Consider the following 14,363-nt stretch of genomic DNA (forward strand, 5'->3'; position numbering starts at 1 on the left):
AGACACCGCAGAAATACAAAGCATCCTAAGAGACTACTACAAGCAACTCTATGCCAATAAGATGGACAACCTGGAAGAAATGGACAAATTCTTAGAAAGGTATAACTTTCCAAGACTGAACCAGGAAGAAACAGAAAATATGAACAGACCAATCACAAGTAATGAAATTGAAACTGTGATTAAAAATCTTCCAACAAACAAAAGTCCAGGACCAGATGGCTTCACAGGTGAATTCTATCAAACATTTAGAGAAGAGCTAACATCCATCCTTCTCAAACTCTTCCAAAAAATTGCAGAGGAAGGAACACTCCCAAACTCATTCTATGAGGCCACCATCACCCTGATAGCAAAACCAGACAAAGATACTACAAAAAAAGAAAATTACAGACCAATATCACTGATGAACACAGATGCAAAAATCCTCAACAAAATACTAGCAAACAGAATCCAACAACACATTTAAAGGATCATACACCACGATCAAGTGGGATTTATCCCAGGGATGCAAGGATTCTTCAATATACGCAAATCAATCAATGTGATACACCATATTAACAAATTGAAGAATAAAAACCATATGATCATCTCAATAGATGCAGAAAAGGCTTTTGACAAAATTCAACACCCATTTATGATAAAAACTCTCCAGAAAGTGGGCACAGAGGGAATCTACCTCAACATAATAAAGGCCATATACGACAAACCCACAGCAAGCATCATTCTCAACGGTGAAAAACTGAAAGCATTTCCTCTAAGATCAGGAACGAGACAAGGATGTCCACTCTCACCACTATTATTCAACATAGTTTTGGAAGTCCTAGCCATGGCAATCAGAGAAGAAGAAGAAATAAAAGGAATACAAATTGGAAAAGAAGAAGTAAAACTGTCACTGTTTGCAGATGACATGATACTATATATAGAGAATCCTAAAACTGCCACCCGAAAACTACTAGGGCTAATTAATGAATTTGGTAAAGTTGCAGGATACAAAATTAATGCACAGAAATCTCTTGCATTCCTATACACTAATGATGAAAAATCTGAAAGAGAAATTATGGAAACACTCCCATTTACCATTGCAACAAAAAGAATAAAATACTTAGGAATAAACCTACCTAGGGAGACAAAAGACCTGTATGCAGAAAACTGTAAGACACTGATGAAAGAAATTAAAGATGATACCAACAGGTGGAGAGATATACCATGTTCTTGGATTGGAAGAATCAATATTGTGAAAATGACTATACTACCCAAAGCAATCTACAGATTCAATGCAATCCCTATCAAATTACCAATGGCATTTTTTATGGAACTAGAACAAATCATCTTAAAATTTGTATGGAGACACAAAAGACCCCGAATAGCCAAAGCAGTCTTGAGGGAAAAAAACGGAGCTGGAGGAATCAGACTCCCTGACTTCAGACTATACTACAAAGCTACAGTAATCAAGACAATATGGTACTGGCACAAAAACAGAAACATAGATCAATGGAACAAGATAGAAAGCCCAGAGATAAACCCACGCACCTATGGTCAACTCATGTATGACAAAGGAGGCAAAGATATACAATGGAGAAAAGACAGTCTCTTCAATAAGTGGTGCTGGGAAAACTGGACAGCTACATGTAAAAGAATGAAATTAGAATACTCCCTAACACCATACACAAAAATAAACTCAAAATGGATTAGAGACCTAAATGTAAGACTGGACACTATAAAACTCTTAGAGGAAAACACAGGAAGAACACTCTTTGACATAAATCACAGCAAGATCTTTTTTGATCCACCTCCTAGAGTAATGGAAATAAAAGTAAAAATAAACAAATGGGACCTAATGAAACTTCAAAGCTTTTGCACAGCAAAGGAAACCATAAACAAGACGAAAAGACAACCCTCAGAATGGGAGAAAATATTTGCAAACGAATCAACGGACAAAGGATTAATCTCCAAAATATATAAACAGCTCATTCAGCTCAATATTAAAGAAACAAACACCCCAATCCAAAAATGGGCAGAAGACCTAAATAGACATTTCTCCAAAGAAGACATACAGACGGCCACGAAGCACATGAAAACATGCTCAACATCACTAATTATTAGAGAAATGTAAATCAAAACTACAATGAGGTATCACCTCACACCAGTTAGAATGGGCATCATCAGAAAATCTACAAACAACAAATGCTGGAGAGGGTGTGGAGAAAACGGAACCCTCTTGCACTGTTGGTGGGAATGTAAATTGATACAGCCACTATGGAGAACAATATGGAGGTTCTTTAAAAAACTAAAAATAGAATTACCATATGACCCAGCAATCCCACTACTGGGCATATACCCAGAGAAAACCGTAATTCAAAAAGACACATGCACCCGAATGTTCATTGCAGCACTATTTACAATAGCCAGGTCATGGAAGCAATCTAAATGCCCATCAACAGACGAATGGATAAAGAAGTTGTTGCACATATATACAATGGAATATTACTCAGCCATAAAAAGGAACGAAATTGAGGCATTCGTTGAGACGTGGATGGATCTAGAGACTGTCATACAGAGTGAAGTAAGTCAGAAAGAGAAAAACAAATATCGTATGTTAACGCATGTATGTGGAACCTAGAAAAATGAAACAGATGAACCGGGTTGCAGGGCAGAAGTTGAGACACAGATGTAGAGAACAAACGTATGGACACCAAGGGGGGAAAACTGTGGTGGGGTGGGGATGGGGTGTGCTGAATTGGGCGATTGGGATTGACATGTATACAATGATGTGTATAAAATTGATGACTGATTAAAAAAATAGAAAAAAAAAAAAAAAAGAAACTCTGAAAGGCAGAAGGAAGTGGCAAGGATCACATTCAGATTTGACGGAGAAATCAAAAGCTTTACAGACAAGCAAAAGCTAAGAGACAGCACCACCAAACCAGCTCTACGACAAATGCTAAAGGAAATTCTCTAAGTGGGAAACACAAGAGACGAAAAGCACCTACAAAAACAAACCCCCCAAAATTAAGAAAATAGTAATAGGAACATACATATCGATAAGTACCTTAAATGTGAATGGATTAAACGCTCTAACCAAAAGACACAGGCTCACTGAATGGATACAAAAGCAAGACCCATACATATGCTGTCTACAAGAGACCCACTTCAGACCTAGGGACACATACAGACTGAAAGTGAGGGGATGGAAAGAAATATTCCATGCAAATGGAAATCAAAAGAAAGCTGGAATAGCAATACTCATATCAAATAAAATAGACTTTAAAATAAAGAATGTTACAAGAGACAAGGAAGGACACTACATAATGATCAGGGATCAATCCAAGAAGAAGATATAACAATTATAAATATATATGCACCCAACATAGGAGCACCTCAATACATCAGGCAACTGCTAACAGCTATAAAAGAGGAAATCAACAGTAACACAATAATAGTGGGGGACTTTCACACTTCACTTACACCAATGGACAGATCATCTGGACAGAAAATTAATAAGGAAGAACAAGCTTTAAACAACACAATAGACCAGATAGATTTAATTGATATTTATAGGACATTCCATCCAAAAAGAGCAGATTACACTTTCTTCTCAAGTGCACACGGAACATTCTCCAGGATAGATCACATCTTGGGTCACAAATCAAGCCTCGGTAAATTTAAGAAAACTGAAATCATATCAAGCATCTTTTCTGACCACAATGCTTTGAGATTAGAAATCAATTACAATCAATTTGTAAAAAACACAAACACATGGAGGCTAAACAATACGTTACTAAATAACCAAGAGATCACTGAAGAAATCAAAGAGGAAATCAAAAGATACCTAGAGACAAATGACAATGAAAACACAATGATCCAAAACGTATGGGATGCAGCAAAAGCAGTTCTAAGAGTGAAATTTATAGCAACACAATCCTACCTCAAGAAACAAGAAAAATCTCAAATAAACAATCTAACCTTACACCTAAAGGAACTAGAGGAAGAAGAACAAACAAAACCCAAAGTAAGTAGAAGGAAAGAAATATAAAGATCAGAGCAGAAGCAAATGAAATAGAAACATAGAAAACATTAGCAAAGATCAATAAAACTAAAAGCTGGTTCTTTGAGCAGATTGGGATTGACATATCTACGCTAATATGTATAAAATAGATAACTAATAAGAACCTGCTGTATAAAAAATAAAATAAAATTCAAAAAAGTAAGTAAATAAAATAAAATAAAATTTAAAAATTGAGAAACCTTTAGCCAGACTCATCAAGAAAAAGAGGGAGAGGACTCAAATCAATAAAATCAGAAATGAAAAAGGAGAAGTTAAAACGGACACTGCAGAAACACTAAGCATCATAAGGGAACTACTACAAGCAACTCTATGCCAATAAAATGGACAACCTAGAAGAAATGGACAAATCCTTAGAAAGGTATAACCTTCCAAGACTGAACCAGGAAAAATAGAAAATATGAACACACCAATCACAAGTAATGAAATTGAAAGTGTGATAAAAGATCTCCCAACAAACAAAAGTCCAGGACCAGATGGCTTCATCGGTGAATTCTATCAAACATTTAGAGAAGAGCTAACACCCATCCTTCTCAAACTCTTCCAAAAAATTGCAGAAGAAGGAACACTCCCAAACTCATTCTATGGGGGCACCATCACCCTGATACCAAAACCAGACAAAGATACTACAAAAAAAAGAAAATTACAGACCTCTATCACTGATGAATATGGATGCAAAAATCCTCAACAAAATACTAGCAAACAGAATCCAACAACACTTTAAAAGGATCATACACCACGATCAAGTGGGATTTATCTCAGGAATCTGCCACGATTCTTCAATATACACAAATCAATCAATGTGATAAACCATATTAACAAATTGAAGAATAAAAACCGTATGATCATCTCAATAGATGCAGAAAAAGCTGTTGACAAAATTCAACACCATTTATCATAAAAACTCTCCAGAAAGTGGGCATAGAGGGAATCTACCTCAACATAATAAAGGCCATATATGACAAACCACAGCAAACATCATTCTCAGTGGTGAAAAACTGAAAGCATTTCCTCTAAGATCAGGAACAAGACAAGGATGTCCACTCTCACCACTATTATTCGACATAGTTTTGGAAGTCCTAGCCACGGCAATCAGAGAAGAAAAAGAAAAAAAACCAATACAAACTGGAAAAGAAGAAGTAAAACTGTCACTGTTTGCAGATGACATGATACTATACATAGAGAATCCTAAAGATGCCACCAGAAAACTACTAGAGCTAATCAATGAATTTGTTAAAGTTGCAGGATACAAAATGCACAGAAATCTCTTGCATTCCTATACACTAATGATGAAAAATCTGAAAGAGAAATTAAGGAAACACTCCCATTTACCACTGCAACAAAAAGAATAAAATACCTAGGAATAAACCTACCTACGGAGACAAAAGACCTGTATACAGAAAACTATAAGACACTGATGAAAGAAATTAAAGATGATACAAACAGATGGAGACATATACCATGTTCTTGGATTGAAAAAATCAATATTGTGAAAATGACTATACTACCCAAAGCAATCTACAGATTCAATGCAATCCCTATCAAATTACCAATGGCATTTTTTTACAGAACTATAACAAAAAAATCTTAAAATATGTCTGGAGACACAAAAGACCCTGAATAGCCAAAGCAATCTTGAGAAAAAAAAATGGAGGTGGAGGAATCAGACTCCCTGACTGCAGACTATACTACAAAGTTACAGTAATCAAGACAGTATGGTACAGGCACAAAAACTGAAATATAGATGAATGGAACAGAATAGAAAGCCCAGAGATAAACCCACGCACCTATGGGTAATGTATGACAAAGGAGGCAAGGATATACAATGGAGAAAAGACACCATTTTCAATAAGTGGTACTGGAAAAACTGGACAGCTACATGTAAAAGAATGAAATTAGAACACCCCCTAACAGCATACACAAAAATAAACTCAAAATGGATTAAAGACCTAAATGTAAGACCAGACACTATAAAACTCTTAGAGGAAAACACAGGAAGAACACTCTTTGACATAAATCACAGCAAGATCTTTTTTGACCCACCTCCTAGAGTAATGGAAATAAAAAAAAAATAAACAAATGGGACCTAATGAAACTTCAAAGCTTTTGCACAGCAAAGGAAACTATAAACAAAAAGACAACCCTCAGAATGGGAGAAAATATTGGCAAACAAATCAATAGACAAAGGATTAATCTCCAAAATATATAAACAGCTCATGCAGCTCAATATCAAAAAAACAAACAACCCAATCAAAAAATAGGCAGAAGACCTAAACAGACGTTTCTCCAAAGAAAAGGCACATGAAAAGCTGCTCAACATCACTAATTATTAGAGAAACGCATATCAAAACTACAACGAGGTGTCACCTCACACCGGTTAGAATGGGCATCATCAGAAAATCTACAAACAATAAATGCTGGAGAGGATGTGGAGAAAAGGGAACGCTCTTGCACTGTTGGTGGGAAGGTAAATTGATACAGCCACTATGGAGAACAGTATGGAGGTTCCTTAAAAAACTAAAAATAGAACTACCATACGACCCAGCAATCCCACTACTGGGCATATACCCAGAGAAAACCATAATTCAAAAAGACACATACCACATGCACCCTAAGTTCATTGCAGCACTATTTACAATAGCCAGGTCATGGAAGCAACCTAAATGACCATCGACAGACGAATGGATAAAGAAGATGTGGTACATACATACAATGGAATATTACTCAGCCATAAAAAGGAACGAAACTGGGTCATTTGAAGAGATGTGGATGGACCTAGAGACTGTCATAGAATGAAGTAAGTCAGAAAGAGAAAAACAAATATCATATACTAACGCATATATGTGGAATCCAGAAAAATTGTACAGATGAACCAGTTTGCAAGGCAGAAACAGAGACACAGATGTAGAGAACAAATGTATGGATACCAAGGGGGGAAAGCAGGGGGGTAGGGTGGGGGGATGAACTGGGAGATTGGGATTGACATATATACACTAATATGTATAAAATAGATAATAAGAACCTGCTGTATAGCACAGGGAACTCCACTCCGCTGTACAGTAGAAACTAACACAACATTGTACAACAACTATACCCCAATTAAAAAAAAAACGAGTAAACAATTTGAAAGTTCTAAAATAAAAAAAGTAAAGATAACGTTGAGAAGCAAGAAATGCTATGAGGCACATGGTCACAAAAAATTATTCAAAACTGAAGTACCAATAGGAGTAACTTCTTCAAAATCACATGAAAAATATGCTAGAGGCTGTTTGGAAAATGGGAAAATAAAAAAATGTAGCAATGTGTACATCTTCATGTGTTTAGGGCATGTCCTCAAAAATGGTGCACATCTGCTTCCATACAAGTTGCGTTCCATCATTTACACACAGAACAGTCATCAACATCGTGTACATACAGACCGTTAAAGGATCCAGGTTAACAGGGAAACTCGGCTTTCAACCCTCAGCTCTTGGGTTACTCAAGCATGGTCAGCATCAGCCAAACAGCCATGAAACTTAGCCTTAGCCTGAAGATTCAGAGTGCAAAGATCATTAATATTGAAAATCAAGCTATGTGAATGAAGACAAAAAAGAAAATAGATGTGCCACCACCTGTTGCTGTTAGGGTTTCCTGAGGCACCAGGGCTGGAGAAGGAGCTGGAGCCCACCTCAGCGGAGTTCTGAAACTCACTACTCAAGCTTCCCCCTAGATGCCCTGCCATCGTGGGGCTGGAGCCTGCTCTTCGGGTGGTGGAGAGGGTGGAGACAGTTCAAGAAACTTTCAACTTCAAACCAGGTCCTCTTAATTAGCAAGTTATTCCTCCTCAGGGAAGCAGCTTCTCACTCCTCAGGCATCACTGCTCTCCCTCGTCCAACCTCCAGGGGGCATTAAGTGCTCTGTTCTAGAACAGCGATAGGCCAGCATGTCACCATCAGAGGCAGACGGACTGTGATAGCAGCTCATGGGGACAGTACCAGCAGGGCTTCTTCTCTTCCCTTCCCATCCTGTGCTGATACACTTCACAGGTAACTATTCTACGGTCCCCCAGAGGTGCCTACTGATAAATCCAGGCAATCAGAGGAGACACAGATGAATCAAAAGCAGGGTTTATTTTTCTACCAAATTCTCCAATCCATGTTCCAGCCAATGGATGAAGGGTAAATCAGACCCCACAGACTCTTGGTAAAAACAGTTTCAACTTTCTACAGGAAAAAAAAGTTATTTTTTTTCTTTAATAAAGTTCCTAGGCATTTGGAAGCAGATGAAAAAATTTCACATATTGAATGGTCTGTGCTTTCTTCTTTAATGTATTCAAATGCTCCCTCCCTGCTGCCTCTTCTGTGATGAGGCCCCGAAAATAGTTCTGCAACTGCACTGACCGTCCTATTTCCGGATCACTCTATCGTCTGATACCCTAGAACCATGGTATGATTTTAATTGATAATGTCCCAAGAACAGCTGAAAAGATCTCAGTTAAACTCTTCAAACCTTCTTTGAGTGCCTACTATTTGCTGGGCATAGGCTAGGCACTAGGCAGTGATCCTGCCGGTTCTGAGAAAAGTAAATGGCGCTACAGAGAGGAGTTTTCCTCCCTAGTGGCAGGAGGATGTCTGCTGGGGACTGAGAGAACCAATTTCTCCTCTGGTTCTACCCCCTGGGGTAGGTACAGGGCTCAGGCCCTGGGAACAGATGCTGTGTCTCTTCTGACAGGTGCTGCCATGGAAGAACCACGAGCAGTTTCTAAACAGCTGTGGAATTTGCTCCACAATCCACATAGTGATGTGTCTCCAAGGAGCTCTGGGTCATGTGGCCAATGTAGGAAATCTTCACTGAAGTTCTAGGGAAAGGAAAACCAACGAGAATTAATTATTTCTCAGATGAAATAAGTAAGAAAGATTGCCCAAGTAATTTCTTGCAAGTTCAGGCAATAATATCCACAGGTCCTAGATACGTATCTTCATGGTTACACAACCAGGAAGTCAGAGGATCTTTCCACATCCCCAGAGACACTGTGCCCTGAGCTGACCCTCTAAATATGTGGTTCTAAACCGGGGACAATTTTAACCCACAGGGGACTTCTGGCAACGTCTAAACATTTGGGGTTGTTACAGCTGAGTGGCGGAGGAGGTGGTGTTACTGGCATCTAGTGGGTACAGGCCAGGCTGTAAAACGTCCTACAATGCACAGAACAGCCCCTGGCAACAAAGAACTATCTGGCCCAAAATGTCAATAGTGCCAAGGCTAAGAAACACTGCTCTAACCCTACTATTTCAAATGCCTGCAGCAGAACCTTGTCACTTGCAAATTTAACAGTCATGGTTCTAGAAATTACCCTACCGGTCCATGACATGTGGTAATTTGTGTGGCTACAGAGTAAGTCTGGCCAGATGCCCAGGGCTTATGCCTTGAGAAAGCTTTTCTTTTCTTTACTAGTTCCATCAGGATTCTAAAGGGATCACACAACTCGACCCCATTTCATGGAGAAAATTCTACATCTAACCGTTCACTGTGACCCTGGTGATTTGTGACAGGGATTTGGACACTGTATCTAAAGGACAGCAAGGCTCTGCCGTGTCTATGCCTGTAAGGTACTGGGCATCCCCTCTTTGGTCTGTGGGTCCCACAGGCTCTCCCGAGCAAAGGTGGCCAGCTCACGTGGCCTGATGGTCCAGGCTCAAACACAAAGGCTCTGGACACAGGGAAATGAGCAACGTACCGCATGAAGACCACTATGTTGTGCACCAGGATATCGGGTAACGTGCAGAAGAAGCTGCCAAACAGCAAATAGAGAAATGGTCAGTTTTTTGTTTTTTGTTTTTCTTTTTTTAAAAAAAGGCGAATCAGCAGGAGTGCTGAGTTACACTGTCAAACTGAGGAGCAGTCAGCCCCGTTTGGGTACCTCCCCTGCCCCACACCCACCCTTCTGGCCTAAGTGCTGCCCTGGCTCACCAGTTCCGAGTCCCCACAAGTGTCCTTCCATCCTCCCACATCACCATCTTTTTGTTTGTTCATACCCATCACAAAATGCTGCAGTTTGGAAATGTTTCTAGTGGCCTAATGTTCTCTTTTAGAAATTTGAGCACTTCAGTCACATATCAAATACCACATCCTCCAAGTAAACCTCAAGATGGCCAAAGCTAGGGAACCCACAGGCCCAAGGCTGGAACTTAAGGCAGGATCGGCCCCCAACAATTGAGCTCAACTCTGAATCCCTTTCATCCAGTAAAAAGCACACATGTAGAAAACACTGTCCTTACTACACATAGGAAAATGGTCCTCCCATCTCAGCCTTCACGGTAAAATTCACCTGAAAATAAGACACCAGAGTCAGTCTGTGGCTAAGCAGGCTTGACAAAGAACAGTACTATTATCAGCAACCCAAGGACCTGAGAGCATTCTTCTATCACATACAAAATATTTCCCCAAGACTGTCCCTGATCCAGATGATGAGCCTCTAACAAATCTTCCAACCTCTTCCCTGTTGAGAGGCCAATGGACCACATGGCCTCTTCTCGATTGCTGGCAAATTGCTTTCTCCGACAAATTCTTTTGTTCCTGTAACACTTAAATGCTAGCTGTTTTTTTTCCCTAATTTTTCATAATTACAGAGCTCATCAGGTCTTCCTCGTCAACCAGTTGCTACAAGTGGAAATGAGGAGAGGAAGAGGAAAGTAATGAGGTGACAGCATTCCATAGCGCCTACTCTTCTCTCAGGCCCACGGGGCCAGGATCCTAAAAGGATGGCATACCAGATGCTCGCTCCGAGGTGGAATGAGGGAGATGTTAGTTGTCACATGCGACCCAACCACGGTGTTCATGTACTGAACCTGGCTGGACAGGCTGCTCACCGCCACAGAGTAGAAGTTGGAGTTCCTGATTTTCAGGGTGGCCTGCATCAGGGCAAGAGAGGAAACACGTGTAAGTGTCCTGGGTACAAGACTCACAGATGCACAACCCAGGAAGGGAGGCCCTAATCTTACCGTGATGGCGAGGATTACAAGGGAATCCTGCTCATTAAACGTGACTTTCACCACTTTGATGCCGTCATCATCCACGAGGACCGAATGTGGAAACAGGAAGAAAACCACCAAACCAGATGCCAGGAGACAGAGCAGAACAGACAGGAGGACATACTGCTTACTGCAAACGACAAAGCACATGACCAACCCAGGCAGTCAGATATCAAGGTCCAATCAGTCAAGATTAAATGCAAAACCAGGAATGAGGCGGGGAGGGACAAGAAAGTGAAAAGAGCAAGGAATCACAAACCAGGCACGAATAAGTGGCGTGGGTTCACAAACTCATCTGAATGCTGTCTGCAGTCTGGGAGGAGAAGCTGAAGAGAGGAACTGTGTGGATAGAAACATCTCTTCACCTCCCAGGACACCCTCTTCTCCAATTCCTTCTGATTCAAGTTCCTTCATTTGGCTCTCTGTCCTCAAAACATTTCTAGCTTCAAGTTCCCTTCCCCAGATTGTGATGGGGGCAGAGACATCTTGCTTGAGCAGACAGTATTAAAGGAAGTGGGGAATTTACAGGAACAGATAACGTTTTCAAGAAGTTAACTGGCATTCATACACAGAAAAAGGGACTAGGGAGGGACAACTGTAGGCATTAACAGGAGAGACGCAGGTGACTCACGTTCTCTGAGGACGCAATCTCTGATCACTGTGTGGGATCAAAGCCACCAACTCATTTACTTGCTCTAGAAAAGAAACAAACAACAATTTTGGTAAAATAAACCCCATGTGTTGCAGTACTTTCCATCACATACACAGTAGCCTGTCACAAATATACTTGTCTGGAATTAGACGTTTCTAAGATACCAGTTTTATATTTGGGGTCTAATGAACAAGAAACAAGTAAATATGTAGAGAGTGCTACAAATTACAAAACATCTATCAGTGCTCCCAGGGCAGTGACGTGGAAGTTGAGAAATCTAGGATCTTGTTCTGGCTTTACTGAATGGCCTTGAGCTGCTGCATGGCTTTCAGCTGCTGCATAGCCTTGGGGAAGTCATTACCTCTCTAGGCCACTGTGTCCTCATCTGTAATATAAAGGCTTTGGATTAAATGGTTTCTAAGGTTCTTACCAGCTCTAAACCTCTGTGACCCTCCATCTACACTGTTAAGACTTTTTGAGAGCCAACTTAGTGACAGATGATTCTGTACCCAATCCAGGCTCCACTCCTGTGCATGTTTTTCTCCCCCCACTTGATGTGTTTTTCAGATCTTAGGTTGTTAATGATTCACTACCTGCTTCCTTGAACAGAAGCTTCCAAGATGGTGTCTGCTCCTCCCCCACAAAGCCATGCCAGGCCTTATGAGCGAGAGCAATAAAGAAATGTGCCTGTCAACGAATCCCACAATCTAGAGCAAACCAAATGTTCCAAACCAAGGAAACAACGAACAAGAGTGGAAGTGAAGAAAAGCAAGGCTTTCAAATATTGGGAAACCTAGAGAAGTTGTGGAACCTGCCCAAGTTTATCAAGTCAGCTCAGCTGGCTCCTGCTCAGGGCATGGCCTATGACTGTGGTATTGCCGCCTAGGAGAAAAGTTCTGTCTGGGAGACCGGAGAAGCCCTCTGGGTATCTTGGAATTCTCCTTGGGGAATCATCCTTCCCGTGATCACCAAAGACTCTCACCTGTTGGAATGTAGCCTGTCCCCTGGCACGTGAGACAGGTGATGCTATCTCGCCCTGTGAACTCCACATATGGGAACTGAGCAATGGCTTCTTCCTGCTCCCGTTCAGCCAGCAAATCCTCCCTGTCATCTGCTTTCTTCCGCTTGCAAGAACGGGGGTGAGCATAGGCGGACTGCTGGGACCCCATGGCCAGGATGTGCCACTTGTGTCATGTCCTAGGGTGCAAAGAGGCAAGTGAGTGCGTGTATAGGTGGCCGTGCATCTTTCTATGAGAAAAGTGATAACACAAAAATGACCAAATTGCTGTCCTGAATGTGATCCCAAACACCTGCACAATTTCTACCAGGCTCCTCATTTTGTAGCAGTGCTCCCTAACCCCCTCCGACTCGGGACACAGACAGCTGGAGAAACGGGGGCGCCAGCTCCTCGCAGTCCCAGGGCTCGGGTCACCCCAGCTCCCACGTGGTCCAGCCTCACCCCTTCCTGTCCGCTATTTGCAAACTCTGTGCCCTCCTCGAGAAAACCTCCCCAACAATCAACAGGCACCAAATAAATAACAGGCCTCAAAGATTCCCCATCCCCCTCCACTCCCAGACCCAGGAGGCGGGCTCAGGTCAGGCCCCTTGGCAAAAAGCGCGCTCCGAGCCCACCAGAGTCGCCCAGGAGGGAGCAAATGCCGAAGGCTCCAGACCTGCAGGGAACGAGCTCCCGGCAGCTCCTTCACGGGCCGGACCGCCAGCCACCTGCCCGCTTGAGCGGGTTTTTGTTCCTTTTGGGTCTTCGAAACTGCCCGCACTCGATGCGCATGCGCAGAATGCAAGCTGGCCCGGGGACGCCGGCGTGAGCGCGCGCTTGCGCTCTTCGCGGCCCTGCTGACGGCGCCGGGAGAGGGCGGCAGAGAGCTGGGGGGGGGGTGGGGTTCGGGGTGGAGCAGCGCTTCTCGGGGCTTGAGGCAGGTCCAGTGGAGATGATTGAATCCCCCAGAAACGCTGGGAAAGGCTCAAGTTTCCAGAGGAAGAGGAAGGCGGAAAGAGCCGGCAGCCAAAGCCATTGTCAATTCTTTGAGCACAGGGGTTGTGTAGACGCCGAGGGTAAAAAGTGCATCAGACACAGAACCTGCCCTCATCCTGCTTTAGGGCGTCCCCTTCCGCAGCCCTAGACACACACACACGAGGCATGCACATAAGGGGTTAGAGGACACTTTTTAAAGTGGCGGGTTTAGTGCTTGTGTTACCTCCTCCATGAAGCCCTCCTTGATTCTGACACTTTTTTTAGGGCGGGTTTCTTTGTAGGGACTGCCTGGTTGAGCTTCGCCTGCAGCAGAAGGAAGCAAGCGAGGGCAGACTTTAAGCAGGTGAAGTTATAAAGACGATGCTGGGGAGAGGAGAGATTCTGAACTGGGTGAATGGGGGGCATGCCCTGCAACGTGGAGGGAGGCTGGCGACCTTCGAGCTCTCTGCCATCTCCACTTCTCTCTCCTCCTTCTCCTGTGAGGAAGGCTGATGCCCCTGCTGCTGTCTAGCCACCTGCACAACTGCTGGTCCCAGTCAGCCCACTGAGTCTTTGGAATAAGAAATGGTAAAGAAAAAAGTATTGAATGACACTGGTTGGAGACAGTAAGGCAGACTTTGTTCAAGGTGGGCAATGGTGATAGGTGTG

At 42.3% G+C, this 14,363-nt stretch overlaps 1 protein-coding gene across 1 annotated transcript; it reads right to left on the bottom strand.

Moving 5' to 3' along the window:
• Positions 1-8,165: 8,165 nt before the first annotated feature.
• On the bottom strand, positions 8,166-13,522 carry TMEM106C (transmembrane protein 106C). Its single transcript, XM_061204798.1, has 8 exons — positions 13,396-13,522; positions 12,705-12,919; positions 11,702-11,765; positions 11,041-11,200; positions 10,810-10,950; positions 10,318-10,367; positions 9,777-9,830; positions 8,166-8,897 (listed from the first exon to the last, which is right to left on the bottom strand). Exons 2-8 carry the CDS (start codon positions 12,889-12,891, stop codon positions 8,801-8,803), a joined length of 753 nt encoding a protein of 250 aa, XP_061060781.1. The 5' UTR covers positions 12,892-12,919; positions 13,396-13,522; the 3' UTR covers positions 8,166-8,800.
• Between the last annotated feature and the right edge of the window lie 841 nt (positions 13,523-14,363).

This window comes from Eubalaena glacialis, chromosome 11, assembly GCF_028564815.1.
Source record: "Eubalaena glacialis isolate mEubGla1 chromosome 11, mEubGla1.1.hap2.+ XY, whole genome shotgun sequence".
NCBI lineage: Eukaryota > Metazoa > Chordata > Mammalia > Artiodactyla > Balaenidae > Eubalaena > Eubalaena glacialis.

Excerpts from the sequence above, each read along its gene's own strand:
- TMEM106C (XM_061204798.1), bottom strand. The coding sequence starts at position 12,891 with ATGGGGTCCCAGCAGTCCGCCTATGCTCACCCCCGTTCTTGCAAGCGG. Across the intron at positions 10,368-10,809 it reads CACCTCGGAGCGAGCATCTG|GTGAATTTTACCGTGAAGGC; the intron begins GTATGCCATCCT and ends TCTTATTTTCAG. Across the intron at positions 9,831-10,317 it reads GGACCATTTTCCTATGTGTA|CTTCTTCTGCACGTTACCCG; the intron begins GTAAGGACAGTG and ends GCTGTTTGGCAG.